At 37.6% G+C, this 20519-nt stretch overlaps 3 protein-coding genes across 10 annotated transcripts in view; 1 reads left to right on the forward strand and 2 right to left on the reverse strand.

Moving 5' to 3' along the window:
• Positions 1 to 2640, forward strand: part of LOC124298306 (nocturnin) — a 30643-nt gene extending 28003 nt beyond the window's left edge. For all 5 annotated transcript variants that reach the window (XM_046750146.1, XM_046750148.1, XM_046750147.1 and 2 more), the window contains exon 5: positions 733 to 2640. In XM_046750146.1, the coding sequence (XP_046606102.1) occupies positions 733 to 1031 (299 nt within the window). In that variant the 3' untranslated portion in view covers positions 1032 to 2640. The remainder of the gene's footprint in view (positions 1 to 732) is intronic.
• A 3372-nt stretch (positions 2641 to 6012) lies between these two features.
• LOC124298304 (proton-coupled amino acid transporter-like protein CG1139) lies at positions 6013 to 17752 on the reverse strand. Of its 3 annotated transcripts, none has more exons than XM_046750142.1 (9): positions 17626 to 17752; positions 10926 to 10997; positions 10518 to 10637; positions 10129 to 10401; positions 9881 to 9965; positions 9500 to 9772; positions 9213 to 9391; positions 8950 to 9119; positions 6013 to 8330 (listed from the first exon to the last, which is right to left on the reverse strand). In XM_046750142.1, exons 2-9 carry the CDS (start codon positions 10985 to 10987, stop codon positions 8044 to 8046), a joined length of 1449 nt encoding a protein of 482 aa, XP_046606098.1. In that variant the 5' UTR covers positions 10988 to 10997; positions 17626 to 17752; the 3' UTR covers positions 6013 to 8043. The 3 variants fall into 3 exon arrangements, with proteins under 3 accessions (XP_046606098.1, XP_046606097.1, XP_046606099.1); XM_046750141.1 differs by lacking the exon at positions 17626 to 17752 and adding an exon at positions 13878 to 14074; XM_046750143.1 differs by lacking the exons at positions 10926 to 10997; positions 17626 to 17752 and adding an exon at positions 10744 to 10862.
• The window catches only part of LOC124298303 (proton-coupled amino acid transporter-like protein CG1139), a 40390-nt gene continuing 36636 nt past the window's right edge, over positions 16766 to 20519 (reverse strand). For both annotated transcript variants that reach the window (XM_046750140.1, XM_046750139.1), the window contains one exon: positions 16766 to 20199. In XM_046750140.1, coding sequence (XP_046606096.1) covers positions 19937 to 20199 — 263 coding nt within the window. In that variant the 3' untranslated portion in view covers positions 16766 to 19936. The remainder of the gene's footprint in view (positions 20200 to 20519) is intronic.

Below are 20519 nucleotides of genomic sequence, written 5' to 3' on the forward strand. Positions count from 1 at the left end.
TTAAACATGCTGCAATATTCATCCGACTATTGATAATTCATTCTCGTTATATTTTTCCTAATGATTTTCAAACTCGCGTTTCGTTCATCGCTGAAATTAGACGAGTTTTTTTCTAAACGATCTCTCCAACTCGTTTTCGACTTTGGACTCGAAACACTCGACATATCAAATATATGCCCAGAAGTTTGTACTGCAGAAGAAAGCAATGATCGAGTCTGAAGAATCTAGACACGTTTTGATCTGTTAACATTCATCAGAATTAAGACACTTTGATCGGATTGAAATTTTTCAAATTTGTAACAAATTTCCAAAGCTTTGAAAACTTTGTCGGCTTACCCTCATCTCCCATGTCATGAGATTTTTACATGAGTTATTTTCAATATCTTGTACGTGAGTTACGATGAAAACGTAAAATTGAAGACCAATGTCCGGCAGAAACTTGTTCATTACATGTATACACGTAAATTTCTCCTTTATCAATGCACGGTTACTTGTACACATTATACGTTACACGGTGAAAGTTCCAAGTAGTCGCAACTGAACACGAAAGACTTCTGGGTATAAACAGGCGTGAGATCATTCGCTTCAGTTCCTCCTCTCATTCCGGACTTCCTGTTCGCGTTCCACTTGGTCTCGGTTTTTTGTTTTTTACTTCTTGTAGTTGTACTCGCCATACCTTGTACCGTTTTTCTTTTTTTGTGCCAATTTGTTAACGTGCAGATCGACTTGCAGATTTTTCACCCAACAAGGATGTCCCTTCGATGGACAGAGAGCCACCCTACACGACGTGGAAGGTCCGAGACGAGGGCGAAGTCTGTCACACCATCGATTACGTATTTTACAACAAAGACGCCTTCGTGGTGAACGCCGTTCTCCAGTTTCCAACATCCGATGACATCGGCGAAGGTCGCGTGCCGTCCTACCAATATCCCAGCGACCATTTCTCCCTTTGCTGTGACTTCCGGTTTCAGGATCAAGAGAAAACTGGTCAGGCGCATATAGAGGAGCTCAAAGGCGTCAGTAGCTTATAAATAATACTGTAGCGTTATTCACGCAACAATCGTCTCGCCATTATTCGCGATTAATAGGTACCGCAGTTATTTGCGGCATGTATAGGTATAGTGTTGATGTTCATGTTTGTAACTAAGACACTTCACGAATTAATTAATTAATCAATCAAGAGGCAATCAACCGTTGCGATCACGATTTTCAATCGATACGGACGATTAGGTCTCTGAGATTTTTTACTCTCGTATCGCAATTTGTCCGGCAGTTTCTGATCTTTTATTTTCGTACTGGTTTCGTTGACTCGCGTTATTAGACGTTACGGAAATTTGCGATCGGAATGCTAATCGCGATACCTCCGGAGATGACACAATCTAGGTGTATTATTAATTAAGAAACGTGCCTTTTTTTATTACCACTACTATATGTTGAACGAACGAATAAGCAAAAGTTGGATCTTAGTCGTCGATCTCTTACTCATTTAATGACTGTTAACAGGACTAGAGAAATTGAAGTTTCAAGAGAATTGCTAGTTTTGTGCCTGGTACAATGATTGAAAAGATTGCGAGGCGATGCGACTGACTTGGTTCACGACGAAAATGCAGGATTTAACTTTTCCGGTTTTGTTCCTTGATGAGAAAAAAAAAATAAATAAAACACACAAAATCACAGACAAATATTTCTGTCAGTTGTCTGCTAGTTTCTCTTATTTTAAATTACTTGTTGTATATATTGATACTGTAATACTTAGTAACGTGATAGTTCCATGCAGACCGTGTATGACATTGTATTTAGAAATACGACGAAAGTAGGAAATATGAATTTTTTTTTAATGATTATGTAATTACAATATGCATCAACATTGACAATGGTTCGCGATCACGAACGTCAGAAAATTTTATTGGATAGTTGACCAAAAAAAAGTCCCTAGCTATTCGATTCTTTTTTTTTCATTTATCCGTTCTAATGAAAATCAAACAAAATATGCGATCTTATTATTAACCCCCTAGCTTTCTAAGATACGTTTAACTTTTTTCTTTTACAAATGGCGTAATATACTGTGACTGTTGACCTATGTGATTATTTTTTGATGTACAGAACAAATTGAAGAGGATTGAAAAAGAATGAAGCGTTATAAATACAGGTTGAAACGCTACGATAATAAACAGTAATCGACAAATTATTGCTAAGTATGTCATTTATATGAATATTTCTTTTCGTTTTACTGATTACGGTCATATGATATGAGGATCTATGTGTAGTAAGGGGATATAGTCGCGGCCTCATGTATCACGTTTGCGTGAAACTATGTTACATCATGTATATTACGTCGTTTGAACTAATTTTTTCTTGGTTCGCGTTATTCTACTATTGTTGTTCGATGATGTTGCAATGATTTAACTACCATTGCACAACAAGGATGGATGAATAAATATCGACGTATTGTCGCGATAGGTGTGAACGATAATATTGAATGAGTGATTCCACTAGATGTTGTCTCCTATACAACGGTCCGGAAGAATTGTGATTTAGTCGTTAATTCAGAAGATTATGAGGATGTATCATGTATTATTATATCTTGTATGTGTATATTGAATGATATTTTTATTAAAATGATGTTCTATTCATCATTAATTGTCTACGTTCTCCTTCATCTCTAGTTAGTAATGATTAGCATGAAGTAGACAAACATTGGCGGTATGTGATCCATAGCTCCTGATCCCCCTCGCTATATGAAGTTGACATACTGCAACGAAGGATCAATTCCAGAGCAGAACGGACAGCGGATAAATAACATGAACAATCATTCGTTTCTTGGCTGTAACTCTGGATGCGTTGCTTGCCGCCTGATAGAACTCCGCTTACGTCGAGATAAAGCCTGAAAGAATGATTTCCGGCGATTTTCAGAATCATCGGAATTTTAAGACAGATTGACAGGTGTGGGCCTGACCTCTGATTTGCGTGACAAAATCTTACGTCTGAAAATCGATTCGCATGGCTCTGCTTGGAATAGTTGGGCCCTCCGGAATGCACAAAACGTAGTGAAAAGGTCGTAGGACGAACGGGAGCGGTTTTACGAAGGATAGAAGAGCAGTGCAGAAAGTACAGAAATGAATCTTTGGATTTTCAGCTGTAACTTCTGATCCGATGCTCGCAGCCCATTGGGACCGTGCTCATTCGATTTCGCTCGCAAAACTACGTCGGAATAGCGCATCCGGTAATTTATTCGAGCACTTTCCAGAATCGTCAAATTTTCGCCAAAAATACAAAGGGGTTAGCCTTACTTTTTTTTTGGCCAAAAAATTTTGCGTCTCAGAATCGATTCGTGTGGCCCTGTTTGGAGTAATTGGACCCTCAGGATTGCAGAAAACGCTGCGAAAAGGTCGTAGGACGAACGGGAGCGGATTTACGAAGGAAAGAAGAGCAGTGCAGAAAGTACAGAAATGAATCTTTGGTTTTTCAGCTGTAACTTCTGATCCGATGCTCGCAGCCCATTGGGACCGTGTTCATTCGATTTCGCTCGCAAAACTACGTCGGAATAGCGCATCAAATAATTTATTCGAGCACTTTCCAGAATCGTCAAATTTTTACCAAAGACACAGAGGGGTTAGCCTTACTTTTTTTTTAGCTAAAAAATTTTGCGTCTCAGAATCAATTCGTGTGGCCCTGTTTGGAGTAATTGGACCCTCAGGATTGCAGAAAACGCTGCGAAAAGGTCGTAGGACGAACGGGAGCGGATTTACAAAGGAAAGAAGAGCAGTGCAGAAAGTACACAAATGAATCTTTGGTTTTTCAGCTGTAACTTCTGATCCGATGCTCGCAGCCCATTGGGACCGTGTTCATTCGATTTCGCTCGCAAAACTACGTCGGAATAGCGCATCAAATAATTTATTCGAGCACTTTCCAGAATCGTCAAATTTTTGCCAAAAATACAAAGGGGTTAGCCTTCCTTTTTTTTTGGCTAAAAAATTTTGCGTCTCAGAATCGATTCGTGTGGCCCTGTTTGGAGTAATTGGACCCTCAGGATTGCAGAAAACGCTGCGAAAAGGTCGTACGACGAACGGGAGCGGATTTACAAAGGAAAGAAGAGCAGTGCAGAAAGTACAGAAATGAATCTTTGGTTTTTCAGCTGTAACTTTTGATCCGATGCTCGCAGTCCATTGGGACCGTGCCCATTCGATTTCGCTCGCAAAACTACGTCGGAATAGCGCATCAAATAATTTATTCGAGCACTTTCCAGAATCGTCAAATTTTTGCCAAAAATACAAAGGGGTTAGCCTTACTTTTTTTTTGGCCAAAAAATTTTGCGTCTCAGAATCGATTCGTGTGGCCCTGTTTGGAGTAATTGGACCCTCAGGATTGCAGAAAACGCTGCGAAAAGGTCGTAGGACGAACGGGAGCGGATTTACGAAGGAAAGAAGAGCAGTGCAGAAAGTACAGAAATGAATCTTTGGTTTTTCAGCTGTAACTTTTGATCCGATGCTCGCAGTCCATTGGGACCGTGCCCATTCGATTTCGCTCGCAAAACTACGTCGGAATAGCGCATCAAATAATTTATTCGAGCACTTTCCAGAATCGTCAAATTTTTGCCAAAAATACAAAGGGGTTAGCCTTACTTTTTTTTTGGCCAAAAAATTTTGCGTCTCAGAATCGATTCGTGTGGCCCTGTTTGGAGTAATTGGACCCTCAGGATTGCAGAAAACGCTGCGAAAAGGTCGTAGGACGAACGGGTGCGGATTTACGAAGGAAAGAAGAGCAGTGCAGACAGTACAGAAATGAATCTTTGGTTTTTCAGCTGTAACTTTTGATCCGATGCTCGCAGTCCATTGGGACCGTGCCCATTCGATTTCGCTCGCAAAACTACGTCGGAATAGCGCATCAAATAATTTATTCGAGCACTTTCCAGAATCGTCAAATTTTTGCCAAAAATACAAAGGGGTTAGCCTTACTTTTTTTTTGGCCAAAAAATTTTGCGTCTCAGAATCGATTCGTGTGGCCCTGTTTGGAGTAATTGGACCCTCAGGATTGCAGAAAACGCTGCGAAAAGGTCGTAGGACGAACGGGTGCGGATTTACGAAGGAAAGAAGAGCAGTGCAGACAGTACAGAAATGAATCTTTGGTTTTTCAGCTGTAACTTTTGATCCGATGCTCGCAGTCCATTGGGACCGTGCCCATTCGATTTCGCTCGCAAAACTACGTCGGAATAGCGCATCAAACAATTTATTCGAGCACTTTCCAGAATCGTCAAATTTTTGCCAAAAATACAAAGGGGTTAGCCTTACTTTTTTTTTGGCCAAAAAATTTTGCGTCTCAGAATCGATTCCTGTGGCCCTGTTTGGAGTAATTGGACCCTCAGGATTGCAGAAAACGCTGCGAAAAGGTCGTAGGACGAACGGGTGCGGATTTACGAAGGAAAGAAGAGCAGTGCAGACAGTACAGAAATGAATCTTTGGTTTTTCAGCTGTAACTTTTGATCCGATGCTCGCAGCCCATTGGGACCGTGCTCATTCGATTTCGCTCGCAAAACTACGTCGGAATAGCGCATCAAATAATTTATTCGAGCACTTTCCAGAATCGTAAAATTTTTGCCAAAAATCCAAAGGAATTTGTCTCAATCATTCCGTCACTGTCGAGTCACCACCCTCTTATCTCGGCATTGGTCTGCATCACTCATTCCCGACGTCATCGAGCCTTGAGGAAGAAAAAAGTGCATAGTCGACAGGACTAGACCAACACGGAAGACTGAATCATTCAAATAATCAGCCCTCATCTCATCAGAAGTCATTCGGAATCAAGGTGCTTCAATTTCACAAATGAATCAGCTGTGCGTCAGACAGAGACCTTAGTAGTCGTAATTCAATCCTTTAATGATCGTCGCAGCGATTCACTAACAATTGTACATATTTTTTCCCATTCACTTTTGTTAAAGCTTGACATAGTCCTATTACTGGTGCACGTCTCACTTACATCTTATGAGCTTGAGTAACTCAAACTTAACAAACGTTTCTTTTAACAATACATTTTTGTCAACCATTTAACAGTATTCCGTAACAATATAATTCCAATCTCATTATCACTTGTGCTCAACCAATACTGAAGAACCTCCTTCTTGGTGATGTATCTCAAACGACGAACTTCTAAAATGCGCAGCGAAGTCATCATATATGCAATATTCTGCGGCTTTTCGTTATCATCGACCATTTCATTGTTCCAATATTGTAGATGCGAATTATTTATCGTCTCATACGTAGAGAAGGCCAATGTCGTAATAACAAAATTATTAACAATATTTCTTCAAGTCAAATTTCAAAGCTTTCTCTGTCCACTCATCATTCAGCAATTGTCAACATACCACATGGAATAAAAACACGTTTACCAACACCACATGATCGGCTCGTACCAATGATATATTCTCAATAGAAATTTGATACCTAATTAAAGCTCTTATTGTCTAGTCGTATAATGGTAATAACAATCTCTATACCGTACTAAAACTAGTCAACTTTCTTGTATACTCTATTAGAAAAAAACTTTGGGTTTGTGTCCACCCTCTACTCTAATGCTATGCTGAACTCTCAAGAACAAGCGCTTTTATTACGTTCAGTTTGTGAGAAAACTGATCGTATGAATAAAAATAAAGTGCCACCCAATTATCAAGTTGAATTCTTATATAAACAGTAGCGGGAGTAACCCGGAACAATAAAAATTATCGTGGCAGTCTACATTTAATCACGAAATTAATCACGCCGTAACCAGTGCATATCCTAGTTTTTCAATACTTTTTCTACACGATGGATTCATTCGTGATCACTTTTAGCCATCAATATTTTTATAACTACATGCTTCTACGATTGCACTGAGAGCGTATCTTTGCATACAGTCATCAGATAAGCTGTCTTTTCAGCAAATTTGCAAATTTTCGATATATCCAAATTCATTGACAACAGTCCGACTATTCAAGTCCCTCGATTTTAAAAAAGTCGTTTCTGATCTGTTCATGTTCCTACATTATAGATAAAAACCAATCAGCTACTTTCAATTTTAACATTGCTTCCATTATCCCACCTTATATAGAATATTATATTTACTTAATATACTATACATATACTTTCATGTGTTGAGCCATCTAGGCTCACAAACAATTTTCGCAAATATTTAACACAATCTCAAAAACAACAAAGTTATATTGGCACAGCGTGAAAAAAATATACATTATTCATGCAATTATGCATATGATATAATAGTAGCCATAAAGGAAAGTCGTGCGATGTACGGAAAATAGCAAGTGCGTACTTCATCTCTAAGTCAAGTTCAAAGTAAACTTCGGTCACGCATATTCATATTCTTCAAATTTCACCATAGCACCGCAATCTTAGCCACTTTCCTTTACGTTACATATTGCGTGATAAACGCCAGCGCAACATTTTCAACACAGATACCTTTTGGTTTCTTTGGTCATTGAGTTTTATAGTGTATATACTTTGGTCTAAATTACAGCGTTAATATAAGCGGTGTAAAAGTCTTTTCTCAAAATTTATCACTTTCGAATCCTCAGTAGAACGTGAACGCACTTCAAGTCACGCAAATTTTTTAACATTTTATTATCGACACATCTAATGGACATAGAATTTCCAACCCATACTAATTCTTTCTAATGTATAAATATCACATCTAATGATCGATATAATTTCGTAGCGTTTTCGAAAAGCGACGCCGATGTAAACATCTGATAATGATAAAATTTTCAACGCGAAATTTTCGCCATTTTCACAAATAAAGAATCTCCGAAGCGCTTTTTTACACGCCTAAATCCGCGATACTCTCCATGGCGGTTCCGTACGAACAATGGCTAATGAAACTTGAAACATGTTTATTCTACAGAGTGGCTTTTCGTTGACATCGTCCCACTGAGCGCCAGAATTTTTCTCTCCAACAGCCCCGAAAGCGGGCATTTATCGAGAGTCGACCGCAGCTACACGTAGTCACGATAGTCAACGCGACTGATGTTAATTTCACTAGTAGCACATATTGCAGTCCTTATTGATGTAAGTCTGACGAATTTGCTATTATTGTACTGTTCACTGGCGCTGCGAAGGAATTCACGATGTCCACAAGGCTCACATAGGTTCCAACCACGAGCCCCACAATTCCGAATAATATTAGGAAGATGTTCTTGATCAAGGACGACATGCCGGGTCCCATGTCGGGCCACATAACGCATATCTCGATTATGGCAGGAAAGGCGAGTCCTAGTGCCGAAAGACACAAGGCTCCAAACAGCGAGATGAAGAGACCCAGACGCGGCACAGCGATCGCCAGTATAACTGAAAAGCGGTTAAGATTTTGTATTAAGAAATGCAGGAATCGTTTTTCCCGCTTGCTTCGAAGTCGAATGATTTCATGTCCAAGTGACATTGTAACAAGAAGTTTTAGACCGGACATGAGTCAGCCCTTGAACTTCCTGTTTTCACGCTGCAGGTTCCAAGTTCATGGAGAAAAAAAAGAATTATGTCCAATTCGCGTTTCGAACTACAAAATTAGATTTGTGATTAACGATTTTGAAGCCTAATAAATTCATCATTACAAATTTTGGATGTCTGACCTTGCATTCGTTATCGGTAATCCAAAAAACCTTCGGCTAGCAATTTCTGCCAAAATCGGAATATTTTCAGATTTGCGTTCAACTATTCAACAAACCGACAAGTGCGAATATTCATCGAAATCCAACTATCATCGTTTTTATTTGATTTTTTGGAACTTTGTCATTTAAATAATTGAAAACGTACCGAACCGATCAGTGCCAAAATGTAATCAGTTCTAAGTTTGGAGAAGCCACGTCGATTGAGATCAAAATCATTGAAATCCGGTAACTGGTTCTCGAGCTATCGTCGAAGAAACAGGAAGTTAAAAATGTTCACCTGACTCCCTAAAGCGTCAACTTACAGGTGGCAATGGTGACGATTGTCCTCAGGACGTACTCCCAGAAAAGTTTGTTCTTAGGAATACGACGATCCAGGTAGGTGTTCCAGATGATCTCAACGGGCACGTAGCCTTGGAGGGCGTAAGTTATGAATATCGCGATGGCGAACATTATTTTTATGGCCTGTGCCATCCTGTGGGCGGAAACAGATAAAGAGAAATAAACATTGGGTCGATTATGGTGATTCAAGTGCGAATAGTGAGTAGCATTTGAAACATCGACATACACGTCCCCTTTAGGAAGATTCAAAGTAATGCTCCCTTCGGCTGCCGCCCCGTATTTGATATAACCAAAAACTCCGACCAGAATGTACAAGATCACGATGACGGTCATCCCGATGTTCAGTACGCCAAAGTAACCACCAAAGTTCTGGGGAGTCTTCATGTTGTTTTCCAAAGCTATGATCTATCGGTGACAGAAGAAGTGGTACAAGGTTTCTTTTCATGTAAATGAACTATTTCGAGGTGGACAATTGATTTTCAGTTAGGGTCATGAGGTTATAAAATAACTCACCACTCCGACAGCTTCCAAGGCAAATAACGTGGTACCAAAGTACAGGGAAAAGTTTCTCAACGAGCCGTACAATTCCCTTTCGCTAACGGACGGAAGATCGTCAAAAACGTAATACAGGATCATTGATAGACCAACGAAAGTGATGACATTCGCCAGGGAGGAGAATGGCGCAAGCACTTTCAAGTTCCTAATGTAGTTTATCAATGTCAGTGGTACGAGCAAAATCAGCATGTGCAATTTCGCATCTATTGGAGGCCAATACTGATCGGTTACCTGGCAACGGATCGTCGAAAAATGATTAGCTTTCGCATACTGCGTTCAACGGAGGATTGAAGACAAGTTAAAAAGTAAAATTTCTCTCTCAAGGCTTCCGGAAACTACCTGCTTTATATTCTCCGCGACAAAGACGATGTAGACGCAGCAAATTCCCAGTTGATATGCTATTAGAAACCCATCGACGAGACCTCTGAAAGACGTTGTTACCTAACTTTATACATCTATAAAAAATCTGAGTAACGTTCAAAAATAATTTTGGAATATTAACATTTTTATACATCCGCAAGTTGATTCGCATTTGAACGCAAAAAAAAAGCATTTTCTGCCACGTATAGAAAATTACAGATACTCACGGCGCGGAGGGTGCGAACATTTTACACCATCGTGGCCCTTGTTCCAAAGCGTACTTCATGCTCATCGGATAACTCAAAATGGGGACCTTCATTCTTTTGCACAATTTGTACTGCGCTTTTACGAGAACGTGCAAGCAGTAGGTGCATAAAATACCGATGAGAATCGTTGCTATGACACCGGTGACCAGACCACTGTTGTAAAAGGCATTCGGCATTGCCAGAATCCCAGTCCCCAGGCTGCCCTTCAGCAGATGGATCAACGTCTCGGAGTTCCTGAAACCAGATCAAGTTCAAGTTCTTTCACGTAGGTCTACTAACCGTGCGGTACAACCCATTCGACCCAATTCTTCTCTCCGAAAGTGCTTTTAACTCGATGACGATATACTCACGAGGTGGGATTCGGCCTGTTCCGATGTTTGTGCGGATCATACGATTCATCCGAATCCGATACTGGCGATCCTCCGTCTCCACTCTTCAGGAAATTCCCATCTGGCGTTTGTTTTTCCCCACTGCAATGATTACAGACCATTATTACCTCGTCTAACGTGCGCTGGTCGAACGGATTCTAGTCCGATGTTTTCCTTATGGTATTAAATTAACGGGACGAGAACGCACTCGTTGTCATATAAGAGCCGTCAGTGTATCCCATTACAAATCACTGCTAAGATATTATAATCCGCGCGCACATCCCAACGATCGACGTGTTCGACACACTTTGACCGAGTGGCAAGGTGAAACGATAGTCTGTCTATTTTGAAATTCGCTTAGCTTTAACCGTCTCTGAAATCAGAACTCACTTGAAGGAGCTCTGCCCAGCCATCAACTGCATGTTGATAGTTTCCCCATTCTTTTCTTCCATGGTGACGTTTCTGGAACAGAAACGAGGTCGTCGACCAATGATCGATGTGCACAAGTCGTACGATAAATAGAGTGAAAAATTTGTCATGTCGGAAGGTGTTTGATTTGTTGTGGTGTGTGGTTTTCTCGATGTTTTACTTCCGAAAGTGCCAAAGCTTTTTTTGGATCAGAATAGATCTTCTTCAGGAACGCGAGTTGACGATGCGATGCATCCGGAGCATTGCGGAGGATGCATCTGCATCTTCGCTCACGTCGCGCTTATTAATCATGTCACCGATTGCATAGATTGCGAGTAACCCAGAAGCGCGAGCAATGACGTCGAGTCCATTCATGCTTTGCTCGGTGCGTTCTGTGTATTTGCAAAAACAAATATTCATCCCGATCAAGTATCAATTGCCAATCAGAAGAATTAGGATTCGCTGGTTATTGAAGCGGATTTAAATTACCTAATCAAAATCCGCAATGCATATATTAAAGCCTTGGCGCATTCTGCACATTAACTGATTGGCTTAATCGGTACATTGGGGTCAAATGCAGTCAACTGTATCTGTACGACACAAATAATGTATTCCTTGCTTATGTTTCGTACGTGAAAAAACTGCTTTCTGCTACCCTCAAGACGCTCGATGCTACCATTTACCGAGTTGATCAAAGACGGAGTAAATCCTTGCGACTACGTTCGCCAACCCTTATTTTCGTCCACTATAAGAATAAATTTAATGGCTGAGTCGTATTCGATTTTCACTTAACACACCGTCAAAGTTTATGACACTGAGTTTTGCTTCGTTCCACTTGGGAAACAAAATTAAACCTCGGGTTGTGCTAGGTAATTACTCAATAAATACTCAACCCAGATAACTCGAAGACAAGTAACAACTCTCGCGAGCCAATATTCACGAGCGTGGGTGCGAGTTACATAAAAGGATAACGTGTGTACGAATTACGATTATAATACCTCGGTCGTCAGAAACGATGTTTCGACACGGTAATTTCGTTTCAATTTAGACCCATATGCAGCTTTGCCCAGTCGCGATTTTTGGCTTTGATAACGCGTCAATAACGCTAATCGCATGTTAAAGTCACAAGGCATCAAAAAAAAAAAAAAGAAACACTTCAAAAATAATTACAGCTGAATTGGTTTTGGTTTACCTAAATAATTTCGGAGGAATGTGGAATGGATTTGAACGACATGAACATTCGCGTTCTGTCCGATCTAGAAAATCCTAACTTTGTTATTATGTAAAAGTTCTGCAGGGGACGAGACGAAGAAACAACGGGCATCTCAATTCCTCTTGTAGGTCAGTGCACGAGGCGATAAATCAGGAATTTCGGCATTCACTCGTATATTTAGATCCAGTGTCCGAAATCGTTACGACCGCAATACCAATAGCTTGCTCAAACTTGTAAAAACCAAAGATTGCACAGGTCTGCAACCAAAAAACTGCACAAGTTTTACTCACTTAAACCGGGAAAAATATTCAAATAATTCCATCGCGTTAGACTTTTTATTGAACTCGTGTTTGTAATTTCGTTTAGAGTGAAACTCCCTTTTAACTCGAGATCTGGTATCCTATTATTGATTCTAAAAATCCTATGCAAAAGTGATTTCGCACTTTCATTTAATATGTAGGTATTAGATCCAGTCTCAAGAATAAACGTAAACAGGGAAACAGAAAATGGAAAGCGGAAGCGTGTTCGGAAAAGTATAAAAGAGAAGCAGAAATGGAATATTAAGTACATTTGACCAAGAAATTGTTTGTTTCATTTCATAAGAAATATTGTTTAATTCATTGTAATGAAATGGTGTTTGTTTTTTTTTTTTTTTATTATTCTTATACTTTTTTTTATGCAAACACATTGTATTTTGCAAAAATACTTTACGTGATGGAGGGTAATGGAAGTGATTTTTGGATTCGACACACTCGAAAACGTAATATTTACCAAAAACATGCCATGCAGCTGAAAAAAAAAAAAAAAAAAATTTCTTTGCAGACCTGTGTTATGAAACATCTCGTACCGATTGGTATTCAAATTTCCAAAAATAATTCCCACAGTTAAAAACCAAGCATAATAGTCTCGGTTTTGACGTGCACAATTTTAAACCGAAATTTAAATTGACCGAATAAAATGTCTACAAATTTTTGCATTTACTATTATTCATTTATTTCTCGCGCAAATATATTCGCACTTTCCAAGCTTTAATTATACGTTTCCCGTTGGTCCGAGAGCGGTAACTCATGATGCAGTTCCTTCGCAGAGTGCAAAATCAGTGCCGATCTAAATATAACTCGACGGCGGTTACAATTGTATCGTTGGGCTCTAGCTGCATACCCTCCGCATCTCCAGCTGCGACCAGGAAGTTCAAATTACAATTTCGATTACGGCATTAACCGACGGCAGGGAAAACTTGCCGGGCCGATACTTGATCGAAAGCCGGAAATCGCGTCTGAAACTTCCGGATATACGTGCACGAAAATATTATATATAAATTTCAAACGTATTTGAATAACATTTTTCGACCGAATTCATTGACGTTAAAAAAATGATCGTCGTTTCTATTCCGTATACATATACAATTATATGTGATTTTTAGATTCTCTTCCGTAGCTTCGTTCTTCGTCGTTATTTCAGGTTTTTCCCGTCTCGTCGACGATGAGAAAGAAAAAAAAAAGAAAAAAAAGTTCAATACCAACGATGGAAAAAACAATTTGTTCACGTTCAAATTTGGCTAACGATATTTACACACTTCTAACGACAAACGAGTAAATATTATACAAGGCGACGACGGGCTTTTGATTTTCTGTTTCGTTTTTTCTTTCATCTTGACATTTAATTAACTCGATCGACTCGAGTCACACATTTTCGCGCGCGATGCGAAATTAAGGACTTACCTGGTCACCGTTCGTCAGTGTTGTACCTATCGAAATATCCTCGGCGTCCCTGAATCGCGTTTAACCCAAACACCTCGGTGAAAAACCAAGGTGCTTTGTCAAAACTTTTCACGTATGCCAAGTTGCGAATATAATGCTACCGCGATGAGCGATTTCTCTCGACTGTCTGCAGCCACAGGGCGCAACGCAATCACGACATTTTATTATCTCATCTCTGAGCACTGCAGCAGCCTCGACCAACTGTTCTATTATATTTATAATCACGTGGTCCAGTGACGCTTCCAAGTAAATTTTTCCGAGGAATTCTCCTCGTCGTCGCTGTCGATTCCTTTCAGAAATCTTCTCACCGATATACGAAGCTTGCTCCGAATTTAACCCTAGAACGGTTCCGGATGGGGGCGAAAAAATACTCGATTGGAATTTAAGTTACCCGCAGCGTCATTTTTTTTGACTCGACACGCATTAATTTTTTTCACCAATTTTTTTCGAACTTGTGGAAAAAGATTTTTGTCCCACGTGATTCCTCGTTTAAAAACTAAGAAAACGAGACGATGTTGGACCCTTAAATTAAAAAAAAAAAGAAAGTAAAATATGTCACCGCTTTAGGGTTGATAAAGCTGATTGATCACCGGCTCGTTGTAATTCTTTAATCGATTCTACGTTCGCAAGAAATTTGCAACGAATTAACGAGCCGATTTCGACGAGCGTTTTTTCGGTTACCGGAAGTAGTGCCGATTGCTACAAGTCACGTCCCTCGTACCAAATAATAAGCAAGGGAGGTTTTTTAACAAACAGATAATCGTTGGCTTGCTGTCTCAGGTCTTGAATTCAATCCGTCAACTTTCGTCGATCTATCGAGGCACGAGAAAATAAACGAAACAATTGTAGAAGTAATTGAGGAGGAATGCCAGGAGTACGTTATATTCGTAAACATATAGAGAGTCGGAAAGTATAGTTCGATTATTGCACCATAGGTTATAACTGACAATGAGTCTGACATAACTGCGTCAGTACGAGTTAATGCAATTGCAGAATGCAGGAGTAGTCGTGTATCGTAGCCGATCATGCTGCCAATTCGTTTCGCAAATTATTGAGCAAGCGTTAGTGGAGCTAGAGATTTTCATTCGTTAATGGCATACGTAAGCTGACAACGACGATTACTACGCCAAGATATTCTCATTAAGCAAATTATCTTATACTGTATACGTACGCAGATCGTACGGAGTTAAAATTGAAGGCTGCGTGTCTGTTGAACTCGCGAAAAAATAATGCGGGAAAAGCAACTGTAACGCAAATATCCTGGTAAGAAATAATACTCAAACAGAAATATCCCAGTACGAAACATTTCGTATCTGCAATGTTGTGTGTGTTATGATTTTCGGAAATTCGTGCTAAAGTTATTTTATCGCGAATTCGATAAAACTTTCAACGAATCGAAACTGTAAATATTTTCCACAAATCGTAATGTATGGGGTGTAAATTGAGCTATGGAAGTAAAAAAAAAAAAAAAAAGACTGACCTAAAATTGAATCAACGGTTAAATCCGCGGCCGGTGCAGGAGCATCGATCGGCCCCAATGACGTCATCTGCAAAAGTGCATGACCCGAAACTACGGAGTTCATACGCTGCGGGATTGCACGCGATTTTACACTTGCCTTGGTCCGTTTGAAAAAATTAGGATATTTTTAAGTTGGAACAGAAAAAAAAAAAAAAAACACCGTAACTAATTAGATATTTGTAGATGTATTGAAATGAATGAAACGTAATCTGTATTTTAATTTTCTTTTTATTTTTTGTCATTTTTCTTTCTTATTTTTTTCCGCTGTCATAATTAATATTATTTTCATTGTTATTACTATACGAGAAGTATTCTTATAACAAAGACATCCGTCGCTCTTATTTACATTTTCGCTTGTGGTAAAATCAAGTGTATGTGTACGTGTGTATGTAGTGTACTTTTAAAATAACAAAATCGATTGAAAATTAATTTGAGCTATTGCAATTTATGTAACATGGTTCTATGTGTGTATTTGTGTGAGTTATTAAACGAGGAAAATTAGTCGTGCAAAATTTGAACAAATTTAGAAACATAGCTCGAACTCTGTATCCGTATTATAAATGATTAAAGTAATTTGTATGATTACGGTAGATAAACGTTCTATTTCTTACAAATTTGAATTATTTTTTTGTTCTCGATATCGTTTCGTCTCTTTTTTTCTTCAACACATATTTTCCGGAGTTATCGTTACGAACTATTTACATTAATTTACTTAATAATTCAATCACGCAATCATAGATCATTCGACACCTTTCTCACGATGGCGACTTGTTGACTTGTTTTTATTTTTATTTTTTTTGTGTGCGTGTGTTTTTTTTTTTCGTTTTTTGCAACTATTTACAGACTGCCATTCTCTAATTTACGTATAATAAAAATAATAACAATCTAAAGTCTTATCGGATGTTGTTTTCCCCGATTGAATATCAAAGGAAAGTTTTCCTACACCCTATCTTAATTAATTATGCATACATACTATAATATGGATATAACATCTGTATCTGTATCATGTATATGTATATATGTATATATCCTGCAATATCTAGGCATCTATTCTAAATTTATTCATCGTGTGTTTATAAATCGTAGATTCTGTAACTGTAACCGGTTATAAAAATTTTTTATTTCCCCAGTTGAGAATTTTTGCTGTACAATATTATATATACATAGATACCGATGCAGTAAATTTCTTTACAAACAATATATTTTAATAATAATAATAATAATAATAATAATAATAATAATAATAATAATAATTTTTGAAAAAAATAACAATAACAAACACATCGGTCAACCGACGTGAGTTTATATCTTATTTGTTATAATACGAGCGTACATAAACTACTTGCACCGGGAATTATTTGCGCTAAGACAATCAATGCGTAAAAACAGTTTCTCCTTCTTATTTTTTTTTTTTTTAATGTTTTTGTTTTGTAGACAAGTCTTTGCGGCTTGGTAAGGGACTAGGTTCATTTTTGGAGCTTCAAACGTCGCGTCATTATTATAAAAATAATTTTTAACCAATTTCAATTTCTTTCTCAGACTGTCAAATTTTCCGAATGCACAATATCGATATTAATATTCGTCGAAATATTTCGAAAATTTTCATTGTTTTTCATTCACTCGCCACGTGCGAGAGAGAGGGAAAAAAAAAACAAATCAACATTCTTTGTAAAATATCCACCGCGGAATTCCGTGCTGGTGAAAATTCGAATCGAAACTGTACACATATATATATATATATGGTTCTAAGTATAGATGTATGTATATATACATATATTTATTTGTTAGATGAAACATGCGTGTATATATATTTATTACTAAAATGACTGTAACGCACCATCGCATAACTATTCGACCCGCGAATTCGACACAGACAATATTTTCGCCCTTTAATTATTTATTTATCGATTTATTATCATACGGCGAAAAATTCGTTCTTTCATATTTCTTCACCCTCTCTATTTTTAGGAAAACTCTCGTTAATTTTATCGAACAAACCCGCGTAGCTGTTAACAAAATCTCTACAAGCGTATAGTAAATTCAAGCTTAATTAAGCGGGGTACGGTTGAAGTGAAGTAAAAAAAAAAAAAAAAAAAAATATAAAATCAAAATTTAAAAAAAAAAAGAAAACAAACGAGCGAAGAAAACGAGACTAAAATGTAAATTTAAATAAAGAAAAGCTTCACTCACCCCGGGAAACTTGAGCTGTGTATTAAATTTACGAAATGTCACCCCCGCATAACGCGAAATCAATTTGTTAGACAGGTGATACGAGATTTTCGGTGCACCGCGTGTCGCACTGTCACCGGAATACCTAGAATAGCGTCTAACTCCGTTTTACCCCGATCCATATGCCCGCCTCAACGATTCTATTGACACCTGACGGTGAGCTTGCGAAACCGTCAAGAATTTCATGCCGAAATACCGCCGATAGCGTAGACGCAAATTTTACGCATATTTCCAGGTAAAAAAAAAAATAATCGAACCGTTATACTTTTCGCCTCGATGTATCAAAATTGCTTCAATTTTGTTCGGAATAATCTCGCTGTAATTTTGACAAGAACAAAAAAAAAAAAAATAAAATAACCAAATTACGTACTGCGATTAATTTTTAAGCTCTGCATATTTTCATGAGTAATGATAATGCTATTGGATATTATCAGGTATGTGTATGTTTTTTTTTTTTTCTCCGTTGGCCGTCTATCAATTTACTTTACTTTCACCACTTGGGATAAGAATGGAAGAAAAAAAAAAAAATTTCTAAACAGGAACTAATCGTCTGATTTGTTTTAGTGTTAATGATTAGTTTTAATGTCTTCCGATGCGTCGTTTCTTTTTTTTTTTTTTTTTTTTTCCTTGTAGGATTCGTAACTCTGTTAATATTGTATCGAAAATAAATATCTTTTACCTTGATATATATCATAAATGATGCGTATCGTATATGTACGTGTATTTTTAGGTGTGAACATGTTATATGCATGCAACAAAGTGTGCGTATGTAATATCGCATTTATATATGCTAAATCGGACACGTTAATGTAAATAATCACAACCTTTACTATATATATATATATTCATACGTTATCGCTTTCGCTGTGGGAGGAAAATTTTTGCGCACATTGAAAGAAGAGAAAAAATGAGAAAAAAAATTGTCGAATACCAAGAAAATATTTATTCAAATACAACTTGGCAGGTATTTGATTGTTTTCAATGGTTATCTACTTCCGGCAAGAAAAGTTCGTTTGGTATAAAATTTTTTTTAAACTTTTTATTTTTTTGAATCGTTGTATCGTCTGCTACGTATTATTGAAATAAATATTATCTTTCGTTCGACTATTTTTTTTCTTCAGTGCATATTCAATGTAGTACAATAATAATAATAATAATAATAATAATAATATTATAGTTTCACGGAATTTTTAGCGCTAAATTCTGCACAGAATGTGTGATTTGCAAAATGTCGCAGGTTGTATATCGACACCATTTATACGCAACGTATATCTCAATGGTATAAATTCATCATCGCTAGCGATAACTTTGAATTAGGAACTTGCGTGATTGATTATTGATATTAATACTTTTCTATATGCGTATAATACCGCCACTTTCTTTAATCGTATACTAATCGGCGTTATGCATCAATGATTACAAGTTCATGACGATGTTGTTTCATTCGTTGTTCTTATTATCATTGTTATTATATAATTTAATATATTTAAACATATGTATGTGTGTGCATATATTATATTATGTATTTGTTTTTGTTTTTTTATTCTCGTTTATCACTTTGCGTCGCTCGAATTCAAAGAACGAAGACGTTTCATAAATTCAAAACGAGACAAAAATTCGATGTTTATTTTGGCAGGAGTTAAATTTATTATTTTTTATTTTTTTTTTTGATCTAACAACGATAACCTTTTTTAATTTTTTTTACTCACGGATTTCGAGTAACGAATAAATCACCCGTTAATGGAAGAGACATTTCTGTTAAATACTATACAGTTTTCAGGCAAAACACCAAACTCAATTTTTAAAACATTCAAATTTCCGTACGTTTTATGAAATATTTCGAAATATCCCCGATACTGTGTAAAATTTCAACCCATACTATCTATTTACATGATACAGTAAGATTTTTTCGATTCTGTACAACCGCAAACGACGTAAACGAGACGAAAGTTGAAAAATTTTCGCGCACTTTGATATAAATAAATTCTGTAAAAAATTTCAAACCAAAGCTCTTCATATTTACGATAGTATAAAATATTTCTATCCGATTGTTGAGTCAAGATAGATAATGAAATTCACGAGGCTCAATTTTCTCATTTCTCATTCTCTCTTTCTCTCTCTCTCTCTCTCTCTCTCTCAATGAAAAAGTGACAACTTCTCGATTCGGACGAGCTTTCGAATATCTCCGAAAAAATATCGACGACGCTCGACGAAAGCTCGTTCTCACAAATATTCCTAACAGAGAATTTTCTTTTCCCACCGTAACTATACCTCAAGGCGACACATCCATGGACTTGAAGTAATTTATAATCTGCAAAAGACTCGTGTAAGTCCCGGCGATCAGGCCGAGAAAACCAAAAGCGACGACTGCCGAATTTTTCGCTATCATTATGATCTTCTCGGTGCGATTCGTTACGTTCCAGAATGTGCAGGTGTAGATTATCGCCGGAAATGCGAGGCCAAGTCCCGATAAGGAGAGGGCACCGATCAGCGATATGAAATACTCCAGTTTCGGAATTGCAACCGCGAAGAGAACTGCGGATTGGGAATAGAGAAAAAAATATATAAAAATTACGAATACATAAAAAAAAACGGTCGACGATTATATATCATATTATCATCGGAATATTTAACACTGACGCTTTGCGCAAAAAAAAAACACAAACATTGGCAAGATATACGAAAAAAAAAAATTGCTTTCTGACTTAAAACTTGTTGAAAAAAAAAAGAAACAAATCGTTGTGACGATTCCTCGACAAATATTTTTTGCAAATTTCCTCACATATCTGTAATCGACGGATTTCTTTCGCTTGTCTGTAAACACAATTCTAGACTATAAAAAAATGAAAAAAAAA

This window comes from Neodiprion virginianus, chromosome 2 (assembly GCF_021901495.1).
Source record: "Neodiprion virginianus isolate iyNeoVirg1 chromosome 2, iyNeoVirg1.1, whole genome shotgun sequence".
NCBI classification, from domain to species: Eukaryota; Metazoa; Arthropoda; class Insecta; order Hymenoptera; family Diprionidae; genus Neodiprion; species Neodiprion virginianus.

What these genes read in the sequence shown, in the direction of transcription:
- LOC124298304 (XM_046750142.1), bottom strand. Translation starts at nt 10,987, where the DNA reads ATGGAAGAAAAGAATGGGGAAACTATCAACATGCAGTTGATGGCTGGG. An exon ending in GCTGGGCAGAGCTCCTTCAA is followed by an intron (nt 10,638 to 10,925) that starts GTGAGTTCTGAT and finishes TAATCATTGCAG; the next exon opens with TGGGGAAAAACAAACGCCAG. An exon ending in AACAGGCCGAATCCCACCTC is followed by an intron (nt 10,402 to 10,517) that starts GTGAGTATATCG and finishes ATCTGGTTTCAG; the next exon opens with GAACTCCGAGACGTTGATCC.